Source organism: Rousettus aegyptiacus, unplaced genomic scaffold, assembly GCF_014176215.1.
Source record: "Rousettus aegyptiacus isolate mRouAeg1 unplaced genomic scaffold, mRouAeg1.p scaffold_m13_p_14, whole genome shotgun sequence".
In the NCBI taxonomy this organism is placed as follows: domain Eukaryota; kingdom Metazoa; phylum Chordata; class Mammalia; order Chiroptera; family Pteropodidae; genus Rousettus; species Rousettus aegyptiacus.
In genome coordinates this window covers 46,311,104-46,331,510 of record NW_023416289.1, presented here as the reverse complement: position 1 = coordinate 46,331,510, position 20,407 = coordinate 46,311,104, and the positions used below count along the sequence as shown (strand labels likewise).

Genomic DNA, 20,407 nt, shown 5'->3' with positions numbered 1-20,407 from the left:
GTTTGGGGCAAGGGACGCATCTACGTAACATCTATATGACAAGGGGATACCTGGGAAGGAGGCTGCTGTCCCCTGACACTGACTGGCTGTGATCAGAACCAGCAGGCAGAAGGAGCCGGTGCCCACCCGGGCCATCAGAGAACCCCCTGCAGAAACGCATACAGAACCAGCAGGATCCAGTTGGGGCTGGAGTTTATTTCTGCCAGAGCTGGAGGCGGGGAGGGTCAGGGGCTCGCCTCCAGGCCCACGGGGACTCCAACAGAACTGCAATCACACAGGAGCAACCAGAAGGACAGGCAGAGAATGGGGGCAGAGGGACGAGTGGGGCCCCCTCATCTGGCCTCACTGCAAGAATCAAGGCTGGTGGAGTCCTGGGAGGGCAGGAGGCCAGGGAGGAGGAGGGGGACAGGCCAAGGGAAGCCCTGGCTGAGGAGGGCAGGGGGACAGTACTCCCTTCCTAGTCAAGACCATTAACAGCTAAGGGCAAGGCAGGAGCTCGGTGGGCCCAGGGTGTGCCACTGCATCTGGATTTCCTCCCCAGCAGGGGCCCAGTCCTTGCCTCCCTGCTCCCCTGCTCCTCTATGTTCCAGGGTTTGCAGCAGGTCTTGGGGGACCCTCCAGGCTGGGGTTTGACAAGCGGTGTGGTACCAGCAAGAAGCCACAGGGGGAGTTCACAGGACCAGCACCCAAGGGGGAAAGGGTTGGGGGGGGCGCTGAGGGCAGGAAGGGGTCACTGGGGCTGGGCTTCGGGGGGCCCGTTGGGCTCAGGGGCCTGTGGCCCAGACCCCGGCTCTGCCTCCTCGGCCTCCTCGTCTGATGCTACACCCTCCTCCAGCCGGAAGACCTGGCGAACGGTGCGGGTGGTGAAGGTGAGGGGCCCACGTCTGCAGGGGGCGGGGAGACAGGGAGACAGTGGTTAAATGAGGGGGGCAGAGAGAAAAGCGAGAAATAGGGAATGTGGAGAGAGAAAATAAAATTGGGGCAGGGGAGATGAGACAAGGAGAAATGGAGAGAGGTGGGTAGAGAAATAACAGAGAGAGAGAGAGCGCCAGAGGGACAGGGACAGAGGGATACGGGGGATGGAGGGACAGAGAGAGGTGGGGGAGCAGGGCTGGGTGAAGTGAGGGTACACAAACGCGGGGCAGCCGTACCGGAGCCGGTTCCTCAGCGTGGTCACCTCCCGGTTCATGGACTCGGCAGACTCTGTGACATCCTCCAGCTCGCGCTGCAGCCTCCGGCGACCTGCCTGGGCCCTGGACGCCTCCTCTTCCGCCTCCTCCAGCTGCCGCTTCAGCTGCTTCACACGCAGGTTCCCCTTCTCCAGCTTGTGGGGAGAGGGACGGCGGGTCACGTCTCCAAGTGCTGTCCTCACCCCTCCTTCTCACCACTCGACCTCCCACCCACATTCTTCCCTCCAGTCACACCGCTAATCTTTTTGCTCTGAACTCAGTGAGCTTATTTCCGCCCCCCAGGGCCTGTCCACCTACGATTCCCTCTGACTGGCTCTTCCTGTCCCCCTCCCAGTCTCAAGTAAATGTCACCTTATCAGAGGGGTCTTTCTGACTCCTCCCTCCAATCTAAAGAGGATTCTCCAATCCTCCATGTCTCCCTCACTCTTCAATCCTTTTTTTTCTTCAAAGTCCTGTCACAATCTTTAATTATCTTGGCTTGTTTATCGGTTTATCATGTCTCTCTTTTCCTATGCTGAAAACGTGAGTTCTGTGAGGGCAGTCACCTTCTCCGTCTCATTCACAGCCATATCTCCAATGTCTAGCGTAAGGCTGGCACGTAGTGGGTGCTCAACAACTGTTTGTGGAATGAATGGCGAAAAAAACACAGCTGAGCTTTTAAGGGCACAACGACACTAACTAGCGCCATGAGATCCATCCTGGCTCTGTCTACTAACTGTGACTTTGGTGCAAATTATATGCCCTCTTAAAAGAGTTCCATTTCCTCTATGGAATGGGGCTGGTGAGAGAGTGCAAGCACGTACTTTTTCAAAAGCAGGTAGCACAGTGTTTGGTTGACAGTAACCACTCCATAAATAATTAGAAGCACGAAGGCTGCAGCCAGAGTGCTAAGGCTGGAACCCTGGCTCCATCTCTTGAAAGCTAAATGACTTTGAGCAGGTCACTTCACCTTTCTGTGCCTCAGTTTTCTCACCTGAATGTGAAGGGAAAATAACTACTGTGTCGTTCTGATAAGAATTAAATGTGTGACACGTTATGTCTTTGGCAGAGTGCCTGGCACTCAGTAAACATTGCATGTTGTTATTTTAGCTCTGGCTTAGCCTCTGGGTAGTGTTTAACTTCTCACATCTCCTCAGCTGCCTCAGCCCCTAGAAAGCTCAGCTTTCCTAGATTCCAGAAGTCACAGACCACAAAGTCACTGATTCCATCTCTCTCTCTGCAAGTGGCACTAAGCCCCGGAATCAGATCTGCACACAGTTCCAGTCCTGTACCCACAGGCTGCCTCTTGTGATGAGAACTCGCTGCCTCCACAGATAGCATGTGCATCTCTCCATCAGTGGTCCCACACCCCGCTGCTCCCCAGTGGCGTCAGCTGCTCACCTGGTCCCTGAGCTGGTCGGACACCCTCCGCTCCTCCTCCACCTGGAGCACCACCTCCTTCAGCCGCTTCTCAGCTCTGCGCACCAGCTTGCCGGAGAGGATGCGTTCCCTGAAGAGAGGCATACAGGGGAGGTTCAGGGGAGGTGCTGTGCGGCTCCGTGCCCTTGGCCTTGTCCGGTGGCTGCCTTCCTGTTCTCGAACCAGCCTCTTTCCTTTCTCCCAACCAAAATGACTCCCACAGTCTACTCAGTCCAGACACAGGCGCCCAGGCTGCCTGCTCCAGGGCACCTAAGTCCTTGGCTTCTACTAAGATGCCTGTTGTTCCTAAGTATCTCCATGTCTCCACCAGTTTCCATATCCTACTAGGTCCCTCATACTCAACTGTACTGCCCCTAACCCTCCTCCCAGGGAACTGCCCACTGAGTACCAGTCCTCAGGGTAAACCACTGGGCACTGTCCTCACCCCTTTTCTCTGCCCCCGTATGTCAGTACCCACATGCCCTGAACTCTGTCCTATCCCCGCCACCTCCTTCCTCACAGCCCCAGTCCCTAGCTCTGGCCTGTCCTTTCCCACCTGACCTTCCCTCCACCTGGCCTGGAATCTTCCTTCTCCCTCCATCGTTTCCTTCTCCACGTCTTACTCCGGCTGTATGTAAATGCTTGTGGAACACCCCTCACATGCTCCACTGGGCCCAGCACCTTCTCCTGAACCTGCTACTCTTTCCCGTTCCCTGTGAGCCATCTAGATCTGCAGGCCAAAGCCACCCTCACCTCCTCTCCTCGGAAATCCTTTCCTTCCTGAATCAAATTCCCCCCTCCCCAAGGCCCCTGCTCATCCTTGCCTGCATGGACCGTCACACCTGGAGTGAAGTCCATGTAATGAGGTCCCTAGCAACAGGGCAGTACTCGGCAGCCATAGCTGGACATGGCAGCCCCAGGTGTGCTGAGAAGCAGGCACAGGGCAGGGGAATTAGGAGGGCGCCAAGCCATGGACAGAGATGTAGGAAGGAGGTTCCTCCAGCTGCTGATCGGTGGGCCACCCTGCCCCTCCTCATCTCGCAGCCCCCTGTGGCTCCCCATCGCCCGGAGAACAGAGTTCCGCAGCCTGGCATTTGAGGCCCTTATCTATCTCCTCTTAGTTGCAGATTCCTAGGACCAATCACAACTCCTCCAAATGCCCCAATGTCACCCACACATTCCCCCGTGGCTGCTGCTCTTCCAGGGACTCCATGCCTTGAGCCCTTCCTCATTCCCGTCAGGCCCAGCTCAAACCCCTCCTCCTCCAGGAAGCCTTCCAGAACCATGCTCTCAGGCTGGTCCAGCTTCTCCTTCAACTATGGTCCCCCGGCCCCCCAAGTTCAGAGAGTCTCTCCTGTGTTGCCATGTCCCGTTCACATATCTTTCTCCTTGTTGGGTCGGGGGATAGACCTGGGCCTGAAGGGAGGGAATGCCCATGTCTCATCCTTCACTCAGGCACAGGAGGGTGAGCAGCACACTCTCAACGCGTGTTTGTTGAATGAATAAATGCAAAAGGGAATCTTATATGGTAGAGATACTGAATGACAGGCCAGGCACCCAGGATTTACAGTCCATCTTCACCTAAGTTTTCTTACATATGATGGAATAACAATGGCCTTTCTCTCACAAGGAGTGTGAGTCATACGTGTGTATATACAGGTTACCCGGTGTCTGACGTATATAGTAAGGCTCAATAAGTGAAAACTATTATTATTGTTTTCTTGTCACTGAATAGTACTGAGCAGAAAAATCTATTGTATCGGAAGAGTGACACTTATCCGGCTTAGTAATAAGTGTTCTGTTACTTTCATTAGCACAGTGGTTCTTAACTGGAAACAGTGGAGGGGGGAGGGGAGAAGGTGTTCCTGGTTGTTCCAAAGGCTGGAGATGGAAATGCTCTCAGCCCCGCACTGGCGCTGCTTCCTGGCTTTGAATGTGGATGTGTGGGTGTGATGTTTGGTGTGACTGCAGTCATTTTGTGACCATGAGGGAAAGACGAACAGAACTACACAGGTGCTGACCTAACCCCGAGCCCTGCCATATTTCAGCTGCCCGGTTCTGGACTTCTTATCACGTGAGAGAAAGAAACCTTTTGTGAGATACTGATGATGTGGCCTCAATTCTCACCCCTTCTTGTGTCTGCACACTTTGCAATGTGCCTTTGCAGCTGCCTCCATCAAGAGGTAGAATCTATTTCTCTATCCTCTTAAATCTGAGCTGGCCACATGACTTGCTTTCGTAGCAGGATGTGGCAGAAGTGACTTTGTATCAGTCTCAAGTCTGGGGCCCAAGAAGTCTTTAACACTTTCCCTCACTTTCGGAACCCTGACTCTGCCATGTGAACAATGCTGGGTCAGGAAAGTAAGCCCAGTTGTCCCACACGAGACCTTAGACATATGACAGCCCAGCTGAGGTCAGCAAACCTATCTAGCTGACCCTTGGGTGAGCAAAGATGCATGAGCGAAGCCCACTAAGCTCAGATCGGTAGAACCTACCAGCCAGCCCAAGGATTCATGAGTGATAGGAAACAGTTGCTGTTTTAAGCCACTGAGTTTTAGGATGGTTTGTTATGCAGCTATAGCTAACTGCTACATTACTGTTTAAATCACACTGTTAGTGGGAGTGCAGGTACTTGTAGCACAAAACACCTTAAAGGATTTAGGAAATCAGAAACCATTAACATTATGATGCCTGTGGTGTTCCTAAACCAGCGTTTGTAACACAGGTCCCCTTCACCTCGTTGCCCAGAGTGTGGGGGTCACCTGTAGCCATGCCCCCCTCTCCCGCGTACCTGCTCTCCTGTTCCAGCTGCTCCTCGGCCTGGGCCAGCTTAGACTCCAAAGCAGCAATGGTCATCTTCTGGCGGGCCCGGGCCCCAGCATCCTCCTCGGCTAGGCGGCCCCGGAGCTCCTGGACCTGTCGCTCCAGCTGCTGCCGGCCGCTCTCTGCCTTGGCTGAGAAACTGCGCTCAGCTGACAACTCTGTGGTAAGCGATTCCACCTGTGGCAGCGGGAAAGGCAGGATATTATGGCAGAGTCTCAGAGAGAAGGCGGTAGGTAAATCCAGGCACCTCCCACAATTAAGTGAATTGATGATTCTTAAGTGCATAACACGAAGCCTGATAATACTAGATACTCAAAAATGTGAGCATGAATTTTTCCTGATAGGCTTCCTGGCCAACAGCAGTGCCAGCCCTGGGTTTTTACCTTTTGGATAGGTTTTTGCTATTTTAATAAGTCCGCAAGACTATCACAAACTTGTTTAGATGCTATAAATTCTACCTCTGACTGTGAACACGTCTATTCCAAGGGTTATCACACTTTTGCTGGCACCAGGATCATCTCGGAGCTTGTGAAAAAAAAATGTGGACCACAGAATCCCGCTCTCCAGATATCATGACACAGCAGGTCTGGAGTGGGGTCCGTGAATCCACATTTTAAACAAGTATCTCAGGTAGGTAGTTCTGGTATGAGCAACATGCAGTATCATTTTGAGAAATGTCAGCTCAATAAACAGCAGCTACTACACTGAGAATGTGTAGACACAGCCCCTAATAATAGCATGCATTTATTCAGCTCGTACTGCGAGCAAGGCTTTATGCTGGGGACACAGGAGTGAGTCAGACTTGGCTTCATTCGTATTTTCTTTCATTTCACCCTCACAGGATCTGACAGATGTAATGATTAGCATTTGCTCTTTTTTTTTCCATTGTTAAATCTATTACTTTTTTGCAAAATAATTTTTTTATTTTTCAGTGATAGTTGACATGCAGTATTATATTAGTTTCAAGACTACGACATAATGATTGGACATTTATATAACTAGATTTACAGGGGCAATCACTTTGTAAGTTATGTAAATACCTAAGCAATTGCTCTTTTTTTAAAAAGTCATTTTATCGGAAAATAAAACTGTGATTCTGAAAGTCAAAACCTGATTGATATGTGGTTTCATGGATTAATAACAGGCAAACTTCCCTGTCGCCCCCACCAAGGTCAGAAAAATAAAGTGGCCACTCTATAAGCCTGTTCACCTGCCCACCCTAATGACAACCCTCTCTGTCCCCTAAAATAGCAATGTCATCCTGACTTTTAGGGTGACCACTTCCTCACCCTTCTTTTGAGTTGTATTACTCAAAGATATGCCCCTAGGTCCTACAGTTGAATCCCGCCCATTTCAAAAATTATAGGTACGTCTTTTAATTCTCTTTTAACGTACAGTTCCCTCCTCCATCCCTTTTACTTCCTCACAATTTATCTGTTGAAAGATCTGAGCCATTCCACCCTGCAGGATTTCTCTGAGTCTGGACTTTCCTGACTACACACTTGTGGTCTAGCTCAGCACGTTTCTGTGTTTCTGTTTCCTTCATATTGGCAGTTGGGTAAAGGCACATAACTCTTTCTCTTTCTGAGTTTCCAAGGTAATGGATTGATTCTCTATCATCCTCCAACTATATTGGGTTGAATAGGCTCCCTCCAAAAATTCATGCTCACTTGGACCCCCAGAATGTGACCTTATTTGGGAGAATAAGGTCTTTGGAGCCGTGACTAGATTAAAATGGGGTCGCTCTGGATTAGGGTGCCCTGTAATGACTGGTGTCCTTATAAGAAGAAGGGAGGAGACACAGGGACAAGACACAGAGAAGACAGAGGCAGAGACGGAACAGATGTCTCTGTAAGCCACGAATGCCAAGGATTGCTGGCGGCCACCAGGAGCCGAGAGAGGGGCATGGGACAGATTCTCCCTCAGAAGGAACCAAGCCTGAACACATCTCAAAACTGGATTTCCGGCCCCTGGAACTGTGACAGAGGAAGTGCCATTGTTTTAAGCCCTTCCACCTGGTGCTAATTTGTTACAGCAGCCCCAGGTAACTAATACGGTATTTTAAAAATATTGTGGATGTGCGGATTTAAACAGATTTGGTAGATTTGGAGGAACCATGATGATTATCTTTGCCGAAGCTCAAATTACTCCATTTGGGGCCAGCGGGAGCCGCTCCGGGTTGACTTCCATGTGCTCCTGATATGAGTACCCTTGCTTTCTTGATAACGGGTATGTTACGGACTGAATGTGTGTGTCCCCCCAAAACTTAAGTGTTGAGGCCCTCACCCCTAATACGATGAGATCTGGAGAGGGGGCCTTTGGGAGGTGATTAGGATACACAAGGTCATGAGGGTGGGGCTGCCACAAGCGCATTAGTGGCCTTGCAAGGAGACACTAGAGTTCACCTTCTCCCCCTCCTTCACCCCCAACATGTGCACATGGCTAGATGGCAGCTGGCTACAAGCTAAGAGTAGAGGCCCCGGAATGAGGCCGGTGTGGCTAGAGCAGAGTGAGTTTGAGGGAAAGGGTTAGCGATGAGGTCTGAGTCTGCCAGGGACCGGAGTATGGGGCGATGTAGGTGTCTGGGACTTCACTTTGAAAGCAGGCTATATCATCCTGGAGGATGATGGCCTTTCCTATGGATCTATTGGATCCTCGGGGGTAGAGCTGGTGTCTTACTCTGAGTCCCCAGAAGTGTCAGGGCATGGCCCACGAGATGCCTCACACTGTCTTTAAACCTTAGTGAAATAATGGAGACACAGGTCTCTCTTTGGAAATCCCACATCTCTGTCGTCTGCCTAGCAAACTCTCAAGTGCTCACAAGACCTCTTCAGGCATCACCTCCAGCAGGAAGTCTTCCCTGATAGACCTTAGCCTCCAGGCTGCCTCAGTCGTCCCACCTGAAATCTCAGTGTCTTGCGCTCCCGCCACGTTCATGTCCATCTCTGCATTGGGATAGTCTGTCTCCTCCATCAGACCAGGAGGTCCTTAAGGGCAGAGGCCTGAAGTGACCCATCTCCAGATCCCCTGCATCACCCAGAGGAGGATCGGGGCCTCCACGGGCTCAGAAAATGTGTATAAATAAATATACAAATAAAAATATGCTTGTCTCCATCAGCGTAGCTCCTACTCATGCTTTAAGACCCCAGTCAAAGGCCTCGCTTCCAAATTCCAAATGCCTTCTCATCATTTCTGCAGAGTTCTCTCTCTCTCTGCCTCCCTTTCTCTCTTTCCCTCTCTCTTTCTCCATCTCTGGGCTCAGTCCCCGAGGAAGCCTCAGAAATTCAAGTGCGCGAGGCACTGGGGCCTCCCTTCCTGAGTACTCCTCCCGGTCATCCTCAAACAGTCCTTCTTCCTCCGTCTGTTGAACGAGGGGGCTGCGGGTTATGGCGTGGGGCTGGGGGAGGCCTGGGCTGGCGGGTGGTGCCCGGGGCCTGCTCACCTGCAGGAGCAGCTTCCGGTAGCGGTCGCCAAGTAGCTCTGCGTTGCTCTGCTCTTCCTCCAGCTCCTCTTCCATTTGCCCTAGACGCCCCTCCAGCTGGCGCTTCTCGTCCAGAAGGGCAGCCCTGGGGAGATGGGACCCCCCCCCGGAGGTGAGGGCCGGATGGCCAGAGGAGGGTGCCCTGCTCCACATCACTGGGGGCCACTCACTTGCTAAGGCTGCCGTTGGCCACCTCGTCCGCCATCTCATCCCGTTCCTGCTGGGCCTGCCTCCTGGCACGGTCTGAGGCGGCCAGTTCCTGCGGTGACAGAGACGAGGTGGTCAGCAGGGGCCACAGGAGGCTGTCTGGGCACCAGCCTCCCTGCCTCTCACACCTTAAGTCTCTTGCTTGTTTTTTTTCCCACTGCACATGAATGAGGGACTTGGACTTACAGGCAGATGACTCCTAAGCCCTCCACCCCATCCATGTCTTGCCTCCTCCTGCCCCCCAGGCCCCTGGCCCTCATCGCCTCCTTGTAGTGCTCCAGTGTCCCCTTTCAAGCCTGCTCCTCCTCTTCCAGATTCTCCCCGGCATGGGGCCAGACTCACAGGCCACTCCTGGCCTCCTCTGTCCCCTTACCACCCACTGCCCTGCCCATCCTGCCCCTTTACCCTCTCTGCCTCATTCTCTCTTCTGCGTGCCCAGAGCCCTGGCTCTCCCCTGTGTCCCCAGCCTCCAGTATCCGCCACTCCGGTCCACCTTCCATAGGGCCCCAGAACAGATGCTGCCTCTCCCCTGCTCAGAGCCCTCCTTGGGCTCCCCGGTGCCCCAAAGCCCCGTGCGGTTGGCCCTGTCCACCCCCATCCTCACCTCCACCCCGCCTTCCATCCAAGGCCCCGCCCACCCTCACCCTGTCTCCCACCCTCACTTGCCCTCCCATATGGCCCCACCCCCTCATCTCACCTCCCACCCTGGCCCCACCCACCCCACCTCCCACCCTAAGGCCCCGCCCACACCCACCCTCACCCCGCCTCCCGTCCCAGGGCCCCACCCATCCTGGCTTCACCTCTTGCAGCCGCAGCACCTCCGCCTCCAGCCCCTTAAGGCGCTTGTCGCTCTCCCGGTTCTGGGCAAAGATCTCCTCCCGTGAGCTGCGCGACTCTTCCACCTCCCGCCACAGCTCCTTCATCTGGGCCTGGACGGAATGGAGCGAGTAGGAGCGCTCAGGCTGGTCGTGACTCAGGGGAAACCCCCCACCCCTGCAGCAGCCCCGTGGGGGCTCGTTGGCTCCCCCAGAGCCCTGCAAACCTGGGCTTCCCCTGCCACCCCGGCCAACTGTGGTGTGATCTTGGGCCAGCCCCTCCCCTTCTCTGGGCCTCTGCTGCCTCCTCTTCAAAAAAGAAACACCTTAAAATTAGAAGAAGCATAAAATAGCTATAATGCTTGGACTCTGTAGTAGTGATAACAATGGCAAACCTACAGGTGGAGAAACAGAGGCAGAGGGATTTACAACACAGCGAGGGTGGGAAGTGGCAGAGTCAGAACTTGGACCCAGGTCCTCTCGGCCTCAGAGAGTACTCCCTCCCTTCGCCACCTGGCTACCTGGCCACACTACTTCTGAAAGGGTGTAAAGATGCCAGTATAAAAGTTTTCTCGTCATCGGTGGTTAAAATAAAGAAAAAAATAAAATGCAAACTAAATGACCACCACCATTTGAAAAACCCACTCTACTTCTTTACATTAGAATAGTGGGTAGCTAGCTGTTCACGGCCACAGTGAAGACAGCAGCGGACTTGGGAGTAGAGCAGGACAATTATCATCGCTGTTGTTAATATTATTATTTGTTTGACAACAATAGCTTTTCCGTGGAGGGGTTTTCTCTCAGTGATGACGCGGCTGGCAATTTGTACTTTTTGGGAGGGATCTTTCCATACCAGCACTGCCCAACCGAAATATACTTCAAGGACATATGCTGCTTTTTCTTTTCTAGTAGCCACATTAAAAAGGTAAAAAGAAACAGGTAACATTAGTCTGAACACTACATTCTATTTAGCCTGATGTATCCAAAATGTTATTACCATTGATAATCAAAATCAAAATTATCAAGATAGTTTACCTTTTCTTTTTGGTACTAAGTCTTCAGAATCTAGTCTGTGATCAGAATTTTGGACTCGCCACACTATAGATACCCAAGAGCCCAGTTTTATATTTAAAAAAAAAAAATAGACTTGACTTTTTAGGGCAGTTTTAGTTCACAGTGATATTGGCTAGAAGGTACAGAGCTTCCCATACAGCCTGCTCCATTATCCACATCTCCCACCAGAGTGGGACGTTTGTTTCCAATAGACGAACCTACATCACTATCATCGAAAAAAAATATTTTTAAACAACCAGGTATAACTTTCATAATCAGGGAGGAAAAAACCCTAAGCTATTTCCCTTTCGAAAATTAAATTAAATGAAGGATTGGACTTAAAAATGAGCATTTTAAATAAAGACAATAAAAAGAACTGAGTGAGCCTTTGGGACATGGGTGTTAATAAGGGTGGTGACTAATCTGGGTGACCTTCGTGAGGTGGAAGGAGGAACACACGCTGGTCTCCCGCTAGCAGCCAAGGTGGGGCTCCCCTCCTCATCTCCAGCCCCAACCCCCGGCCGGCTCAGGCCCCGTCCCCTACCTGCATCTTGCGAAGCTGCTTCACCGCCTCTTCCTTGCCTTGCCCTGCAGCTGCGGCCTGTGCCTTCAGGTCCTCCAGGTCCGCCTCCAGCTTCTGGCGGGCAGCCACGGCCAGGGCGCGCTGCTTACGTTCCTCGTCCCGCTCCACCTCTGCATCCCGCAGCTGGAGGTTGTTGGGGGGAGGCCGGGAGGGGCGCGTTCAGGCACGGGAGGGCCAGGCTCCCTCTGCATGCCGGTGACATAGATGTCCAAACGCCAGCTCCGGCCCTGGCCTGGAGCCCCGACCCTGTGCCCCTGTTCCTCTCCACCCCACACCTTATCCCGCCCCTCCGCTGCTCAGCACCCGCCCATCCCCTGGCAGAGGGCCTTGCCCACTGCAGACAGTAGGACTGAGAGGGCAGTGAATAAATGGTGCCGAAGAGCACATGAATGAGGGAGGGAGCTCGTGTGTGGAGGGGGTGTGGATGAGCTGGTCCCGAGCGGGTGGCGCGTGTTGGGGGGCGTGGCGGGCCAAGCTTCAAGGGAACAGGGGCGTGGCTGGGGCGGAAGGTGGTTGCTGGTAGGTGAGGTGGACGGAGAGGAGCTGGGTGCAGGGCGGGTGATGTAGAGTGCTGAGCAGATGGTGGATGGACAGGTGTAGTTGGTGGGGGATGTTTAAGGGGTAATGCCAGGGGGTCAGTAGGACCTGCCAGGAGGTTCGTGGGTTATAGTTGGGAGCAGGGTGGGGCACAGGAGGCTGGCGGGCTAGCAGGCGGGACTGGGGTAGAGACACTGGGGGGCAGGGAGGTGAGACCTCATGCCCCGTGCTGGCGGCCACCCCGCCGCGCCCCGCCCCGCCTGCGGGTACCTGTTTGGCTAGCTGCCGCCGCCGCTCCTCACCGGCCTCGTCCCGGCCCTGCAGGTCGCGCTCGTGCTGGGCCTTGAGGGCCTGCACGGTCACTTCCAGGCGCAGCTTGGCATCCTCGGCCGCTGTCAGCTCGTCCTCCAGCTCTGTCACCTGTGTCCGGAGGTCACTGGCCGCTTGTTCTGCCACCCGGCGGGCTCGCTCCAGCTCATGTACCTGGTGGGTGGGAGAGTGAGCGCCAAGCACTGGGTCACAGAGTGGGCCAGGGCCCTAAGTCTAGCCTAGGACAGAGTGGAGGCAACCCAAGACGACATGCCCATCCTGCTTCGTTCATTCGTTCACTCACTCAACACTTCCTGCACACCGCTTTCTACGTCACATTCTGAATCATCCTAAAACATAGTTTATTAACCACCTGCGCGTCATACGTCTATTATCCGAAGTGCTTAGGTGCCAGGCTGGCAGCTCTGCGTGAGCACGTGACTTGGACGGCCGCCTCTCTTCACATTCGGCACGTGACAGCACACGTGTGCGCATGCGTCTCCCTCCCAACACCGAGTGCGCACACGCGGTCCCAGGGGCACCTCGAGCGCGAGGTCGCACTCACGCTCTTGCCCACATCGTCCTTGCTGCTCAGCAGGGCCTCCAGCTCCGCCCGCAGGGCCCGGGTCTGGCGCTCCAGGTCTCCGCGCGCTTCCTGCTCCTCCTCCAGCGCCCGCGCCAGAGCCAGTGCCCGGGCCTCCCGCTCGCGGCCCTCGGCCTCCGCGCGCTCACGCTCCTCCACTGCCCGCAGCACTGCTGCCTTCTCCTCTGCCAGGAGCTGTCGGGTTCGGGGAGATGGGGTGGGAGGAAATAGGTTAGCTGAGAGGAGTGTACGAGGGGGTGGGGGAAGAGGGGTAGCCAGGGACAGAGACAGATGACACACAGAAGCAGAGGAAACCATCAACGAACAAAAAGACGGCCCACTGAGGGGGGGAGGATATTTGCCAGAGATACATCTGATAAGGGGTTACTATCCAAACTTTATAAAGAACTTATACAACTGAACACCCCCAAAAAACAAACCAGTTACAAAAAGGGCAGAGCAGCTACATAGACATCTCTCCAAAGGGGACAAACAGATGGCCAGCAGACATATGAAAAGATGCTGAACGTCACTGATCATCAGACAAACGCAAATTAAAACTACGATGAGATACCAGCTCACACCTGTCAGAATGGCCATCATCAATAAATCAACGAACAACACATGTTGGGGGTGAGTGAAGGAAAGGGGACCCTCGTGTACTGTTGGTAAGATCACAAATTGGTACAGCCAACAGGGAAGACAGTGTGGAGGTTCCTCAAATAATTAAAAATGGAACTCCCTTGTGACCCAGCAATTCCACTTTGGGGTATTTATCTGAAAAAATCCAAAGCACTAATTCGAAAAGATAATCTGCATCTCTATGCTCATTGCAGCATTACTTAGAACAGCCGAGATAGGAAGCAACCTAAGTGCCCATCAATAGATGACTGGAGGAAGAAGTGGCATATATATGCAATGGAATATTACTTGGCCATAAAAAAAGAATGAAACTGTAACATTTGCCAACATGGATGGACCTAGAGGATATTATTCTAAGTGAAGTAAGTCAGACAGAGAAAGACAAATCCCATGTGATTTCACTCATATGTGGAATCTATAGAATACAATAAATGAACAAACAAAACAGAAACAGACTCATAGATACAGAGATCAAAATGGTGATTTCCAGATGGGAGGGGGTTGGGGTTGCATGATGAAAGTCAAGGGATTAAGAAGTATAAATTGATAGTTACAAAATAGTTACGGGGATGTCGAGCCCAGCATAGAGAATACAGTCAATAATATGGTAATAAATTTGCATGGTGCCAGGTGGTGACTAGGCTCATTCAAGGGATCTCCTCATAAATTATATAAATAACCACTATGTTGTACACCTGAAACTAATATCCAATAATATTGAACGTCAACTATAATCGACAAATTAAAAAAAAGAAATATGATGAGTCTCAGTGACCTATGAGACAGAATTAAGCAAATATAAATGTATTTAGAGTCCAGAAAGAAGGGGAAAAATCGAAAACGGGGCTGAAAAATATTCAAAGAAATAATGGCTGAAAATTTCCACATTTGATCAAAAACACCAACCCATAGCTGTAAGAAGCTCGGCAACCCCAAAGCAGGGCATATATAAAACTCCACAGCTGTACATATAGTCAAACTGCTAAAAACCAAAGATAAAGAGAAAAATTTAAACCAGCTAGAAAAACACGTGACGCAGGAAATTACGTGACACACAGGTGGCTCGCTTTTCATCTGAAATCATGGAGGCCCGAGATAACAGAACAACCTCTTCGAAGTGCTGAAAGAACAAAACTGTTGACCTAGAATTCTATATCCAGTGAAAGTATCTTTCTAAAGTGAAGGCAAAACAGTGACTGATGCCTGCGTTTTCTAGATGATGAAAACGAGGCACAGAGAGGGTTGAGCAATTTGTCCAAGCCACATGGCCAGAAACAGCTGACCTGGGATTCGAACCTCGGGGCTATCTGATCTTCACGCTCTGTGAATCTAGGGCTCTGTTTCAGCCTCGGGTTGCCAGAGGCTCAATATTATCCTCATTTCCCAGATGGGCACACTCAGGCCAAGAGGGACTGTGGCTTGCCTGAGGCACACCATGAGTGGGGACTGTCAGGGCATATTTGGGAGTAAAAGGCAGTGCCGCTAATAATTATTCTGGGACGTAATAAGAGACATAAGTCGGGATGGGTGGGTGTCTTATTTGACGGACTCAGAGGGAAGAAGCCTCTTGCCTGAGGGTCCCCCCAAGTTCGAAGTGGACCTGTGCCATCACGCATCACTGACTGGCCATAGTGCCTGTGGGGAGCGTGGCCCAGCACCCCGACTTCCCTGAGGCGTGCCCCACCTGGTCGAATTTGCGCTGCTTCTTCTCCAGGGAGCCCACAAGCTGCCGCTGTTGCTCCAGGTCCACGGTGACATCGTCCAGCTCCTGCTGCAGCCGCCGCCGGCCCCTCTCCAGCCGCTCCACCGCCTCCGTCTTCTCGGTCAGGCGCTGGGCCAGGGCCTCGGCCTCACGGGCCGCCCGGCGCCGGGCCTCTTCCCCTGCCTCCAGGGCCCCGGCCTCTTCTTCCTGGCGCCGCCGCCACTCTGAGAGCTGTGGGGGAGGGGAGGAGATAGAGGAGGGGAAGGAGATGGGGTGCATGGTAGTTGCGGCCGTGACTAGAGTGTGGGTCGGGAGCGCTCGATTTCACAATGAAGGGACTGAGGCCTGAGGAGGCAAATGACCCGCTCCCCTGGGCTCTCCTACCTTGGGGTAGGACTAGGTGGTGACATCTATGAACCCCAGCTCCTCCGGGAGATTAAAATTATTTTTGCTAAGACCCGGGCTCTGGCCTGGGGAACCCCCAGTCTGATGGGGGAAGACTGAGTGTCACAGCCAGGGTGATAAAGGCTAAGATGGAAGTATGGGAGTCCACAGGAGAGGTTTCAGAATCTGTTTAGGACATTCAAGGGAGACTTCCTGGAGGAGGAGACATTTGTGATGGGTCTTAAAGTATGCATAGAGGTTTGCCAGCTGAAGAAGGACACTTGCAGACATGCATTCAACACTCATTCACTCAACAGGTATTTCTTAGGGCCTCTCAAACATCAGTCTATGTTGGGGACCAGATCTAACTCTGAGAGGGTCCCTCTTTGAAGGAGCTCCAGGTTCAGGGTGTGTATGTTGGGGAGGGAACTCAGATGGAAAGAGTGTGCCAACCCGGGGCGATTGGAGTGGAAATAGGGGAGAAAGAGGGTTGTGGGAGCTCAGAGTGGCATGGTCAGGGCCTCCCCACAACAGGAGAGGCTAATGCTAAGTCCTGGAGAATAAAAGGTGACTCCCAGGTGAAGTGATGAAGGAGACATGAGAGGTGAACACAGCTAAAGATGAAGGAAGGACAAGAGCATGCAGAGCCCCAGCCGAGAGGTGCGGGCTTTGTCCAGGGTAAGCTGGGAGCCATAGGAGGCCGTGAGCAAGGGAAAGGCAGGGTCGGCTCTGGGGGTGGACAGGCCATGCTGGAAGGGGAGAGACTGGAGGCAGGGACGCTTGAAGGAGGCTGAGATGGGCATGCAGGGGACAGAGGATGAGGCCTGAGCAGGGCTGGGGCCCTGTGGATGGAATGCAGGCGATGAGACAGGAGGCACGGGGCTCTGCGCTGACAGACGCTGGGGGCCGAGGGAGAGTCAGAGGTGAGACTGGCACCCAGAACGCTGGCCTATGACTACTCGGGCAGCAGAGCCATCCCTGAGCCATCCCTGAGCCGGGAAGAGGAGGTTGGGGGATTAAATGTCCCATTGAGGTCTCGCTGCAGGTCCGCTCACCTGGACCTGGGCGGTCTGCAGCTCACGGCCCGCCCGCTCCCTGGCGGCTGCTTCCTCCTCCAGCTGCTCCCGCAGTCCTGCTGCCTCCGCCTCCAAGGCTCGCACCCGGGACCCCAAGGCCAGCTTCGCCCTGGTCTCCTCCTGCAGCAGCTCCTGGAGAGGGAGGGGAGGATGGATGTCAGGCGTGGGCAGAAGGATGGAAGGTGTCGGGGGCTGGGTGACAAGGGTGGGCTGCGGTCACCTGGGCGTCATGCAGCTGGACCTCCGTGCTGCTCATCTCTTTGCTTAGCCTGATGGCTCTGGACTCAGCCTCACTCAGTGCCCCAGACACGTTCTCAAGTTCAGCCTGTGGGGAAGGGGAACCTTCTAACAGCGGCTTCCAACCAGCTGACCCCGTCGGCAACTCCACCTCCCGTCCCTATGACCACACATGGCTGGTGGGAATGTAAAATGCTGCAGCTGCTGTGGAAAACAGTCTGGCAGTTCATCAAATGGTTAAACATGGAGTTTCCATATTGCCTAGCAATTCCGCTCCTAGGAATATACCCAAGAAAAATGAAAATGTATTTCTGTGCAAAAATGCGTGCAGGAGCATTCGTAGCAGCCGTGTTTGCAATAGCAGAAAGGCAGAAACACCCAATGTCCACCGACTGACGAATGGATAAACAAAATGTGCCCCGGGAATGATTCTAAGCACTTTGCAACTATTGGCTCATCAGATTCACACACCAACCCTGTGAGCTAGAAGCCATTGTCATTCCCCGTTTACACAAAGGAAAGCTGAGGCACCGAGGGGTTAGGAAACATGCCCAAGATCACGCAGCTACGGGCAGCGGAACTAAGATCTGAGTCCAGGTAGAGGGGCTCTGAGCTGTGCTGTCCTCTGTGGTAGCCCCCAGACATACAGCGGCTACTTAAACTAAAATTAAACAAAACAAAAAATCCGGTTCCTCAGTTGGACTTGTCACATTTCGAGTGCTCACTAGTGAATTGGACGGCGTGAATACAGAACTTTACCATCACTGAAGAAACTGCTACTGGATAGTGCTGTCTAGTTCTCCTGCCATCAGCCCCCAAACTCTACTTTTGGTGTCACTTTTATTTTTGTAATATGTAAAGTGCTTGGTACAGTGACCACTACATAGCATGGTTCCATTTGGGGCAGACACAACTGTTCCCCCCAAATCCATTCTCCCCTGGACCTAGTCTATTAACTAGGACCATGGCTGCCAGCTAGAAACGACATTTTCCAGCCTCCCTTGCAGCTAGCTGTGGTCATGTGATTATGCTGTGGCCAATGGAATACAAGCAAGGTGATGTATGCAAATTATGCCCACAACACAGATTCCACTTTGAAGTGAGGTCAATGCTTCTGCAGGTGGTGGAGCCACAGGATGAAAGAGCCTGGGTCTTGAGCGACCTCATGGAGCACAGTGTTCTGCCAGACTCGACTGCTTACCTTGAACCTGTTTCTTGAGCAGGAAAGGCAGATAGATGTCTTTTATTTAAGCTGATGAATTCTGGGATCTCTTTGTTACAGCAGCCTAACCATTCCCTAACAAATATACTCCGTTCATCCAGAAGTTAAAAACTGTAAGTGTTTTCCCTCAGAGGGATTGGAGAATTAAAAGTCATTCTTCTCCCCATCCTTTTTGCTTGTTTGTATTCTCATTAAAAAATAATAATAATACAATTAAGTTTTAAAATCCACTGTTCTCCTAACAGTCACAGAATGAGACCTCACGTGGTCCCTTCACACAGCAGAGACCACTCCTGCCCTGGCCGCCCCCCTCACCTGGGCTCGCTGCAGCTTCTCGGCAAGCTCTGCCCGTGCCCGCTCCCCGTCACCCGCCCGGCCCTGCGCCTCCTGCAGCTGTGACTCCAGACGGCGCCTCCGCTGCTCGCCCTCCTGACGGGTGCTCTGCAGGTTACTTAGCTCCGCCCGTAGCTCAGACACCTCGGTCTCCAGAGCTAGCCGGGTCTTCTCCCACACGCCTTTGCCCTGGAGGGGGAGAGAGGGGAATGTGAAGTTAGGATTCCCCCCGCCAAGCAGACCACAGGGCCTTTGCCCTCTCTGTTCCCTCTGCCTGGGACACGCTTCCCCCTGATGCCGACATGGCTCATGCCTCACCTCCCTCAGCTTTTTACTCAGGTGTCACCTCTCACAGGACCCTCTATAGCCTCTATTTTAAATCACAAACCCAGTACTTAGCGCCTGATCCCCTTTTCCTGTTCATCACTCTCCCACGGCACTTTCCACCCCGATATCTGCCACGAATGTGTTTATATTGTTACTCTCTGCCTCTCCCACTGCACCATGAGCTCCCTGGGGAAGAGACCATTGGCTGTTTTATTCACTGCTGGGCTCCCAGGACTGTAGCATGTACCCAGTTAACCCGGAACAAAAGGAGAAACAAGGAGAGAACCCCAGAGAGATGGGACAGCCTAGACCAGCCAGAGGTACCTCCTCCAACCTAGCATCCTGCCATCTCCTGGCATGGCTCCCGGCCCTCCCCCCACTCGTGCCCCAACCCACCCTCCGGGCCTGCTCCAGCTGCTCCGCCAGCTCTCCCAGTGCTTGGCCGTGGCGCTGCCTCAGCTCCTGCACTGTCACCTCGTGGACGCGCGTCTCCTCCTCCAGAGCCTTCTTCAACTCTGTTACCTCCTGTTCCCTCTTGGACCTTTGATTGGTATGTGGGGGAGGGGCAGGGAATAGAATTTCAGAACGGAGGAAGGCAGGGACTCTGGGGGAGCCCCCAACAGTGGCTGGATCTGTTTATTGTTTCTCTCCAAGGATGGGGACCTCATTCCCCCGGGGGGATCTGGATGGGAGAAGTGAGGCTTTAAGGGTGAACTCCTGCTCATCCTTCAAAACCCTATTCAAAAGGCCCCTTCCCAAGGAGGTCTTCCTGGACTCTCCGCCACAGGTGTGGTTTGGGGCCCTCCCTTCCCACGCTCCACCTCTCCGCCACAGCATGCCTGCCCTGGATCAGGTCTGCCCTTTCTCTGAAAATGCCTCCCCCAAGACTGGCAGCTCCCGGGGGCAACGCCTGCGTCTGATTCATCTCCGTCCCCCGCTAGGCCCAGCCCGTAGCCAGAGCTGATGACCAACCAACCACTGAGAGAGTGACTGAACTTCGGGGCAGACCAGAGCTCACACCTGAGTCATTCCCCCCCGACGCCCCACAGAGCCAGGCCTCACCGGAGCTCCTGCTGGGCGTTGGTGGAGTCCAGCGTGTCCTCCAGCTCACCCCGCAGCGCCTCCAGCTCCTCGCCCAGGTCCCTGCGCTGCTTCTCCGCCTTGGCCCTGGCCAAGCGCTCAGCCTCCAGGTCCTCCTGGGCCTCGGCCAGCCCCGCCTGTGCCTCCCTCAGGGACTTGAGCAGCTGGGCCCGGGCTCCGCCCTCCTCCTCGGCCCTACGGGTGACGAGGACCTCGGAGTTAGTATAGGGGCAGGTGGAAGGCAGAAGTGACTTCTGGGAGTGGAGAGGCCAGATACTGCAGGTCCCAGCTTCTGTCCCTGGGCATGTATCCCCAGGGACTGCTTCCTGAGCTGCAAAGTGGCAGTGACACCCACATAGTCACAGGGACACTTACTAAGCTCCTGCCGATCGCAAACCCTTTACTTTATCGTCTCACTTAACGCT

General features: G+C 53.5%; 1 protein-coding gene across 6 annotated transcripts in view; it reads right to left on the bottom strand.

Moving 5' to 3' along the window:
• Positions 1-175: 175 nt before the first annotated feature.
• Positions 176-20,407, bottom strand: part of MYH14 (myosin heavy chain 14) — a 68,722-nt gene continuing 48,490 nt past the window's right edge. For 4 of the 6 annotated variants that reach the window (XM_036232541.1, XM_036232542.1, XM_036232540.1 and 1 more), the window contains 16 exons: positions 19,965-20,177; positions 19,299-19,443; positions 18,558-18,764; positions 17,004-17,108; positions 16,763-16,915; positions 15,306-15,554; positions 12,962-13,174; positions 12,358-12,570; positions 11,512-11,673; positions 9,900-10,028; positions 9,063-9,151; positions 8,854-8,977; positions 5,380-5,588; positions 2,571-2,679; positions 1,152-1,324; positions 731-884 (listed from right to left, as the gene is read on the bottom strand). In XM_036232541.1, coding sequence (XP_036088434.1) covers positions 731-884; positions 1,152-1,324; positions 2,571-2,679; positions 5,380-5,588; positions 8,854-8,977; positions 9,063-9,151; positions 9,900-10,028; positions 11,512-11,673; positions 12,358-12,570; positions 12,962-13,174; positions 15,306-15,554; positions 16,763-16,915; positions 17,004-17,108; positions 18,558-18,764; positions 19,299-19,443; positions 19,965-20,177 — 2,647 coding nt within the window. Of the gene's footprint in view, positions 885-1,151; positions 1,325-2,570; positions 2,680-5,379; positions 5,589-8,853; positions 8,978-9,062; positions 9,152-9,899; positions 10,029-11,511; positions 11,674-12,357; positions 12,571-12,961; positions 13,175-15,305; positions 15,555-16,762; positions 16,916-17,003; positions 17,109-18,557; positions 18,765-19,298; positions 19,444-19,964; positions 20,178-20,407 lie in introns of all 6 variants that reach the window. The other 2 variants (XM_036232543.1, XM_016125524.2) reach the window with 1 other exon arrangement.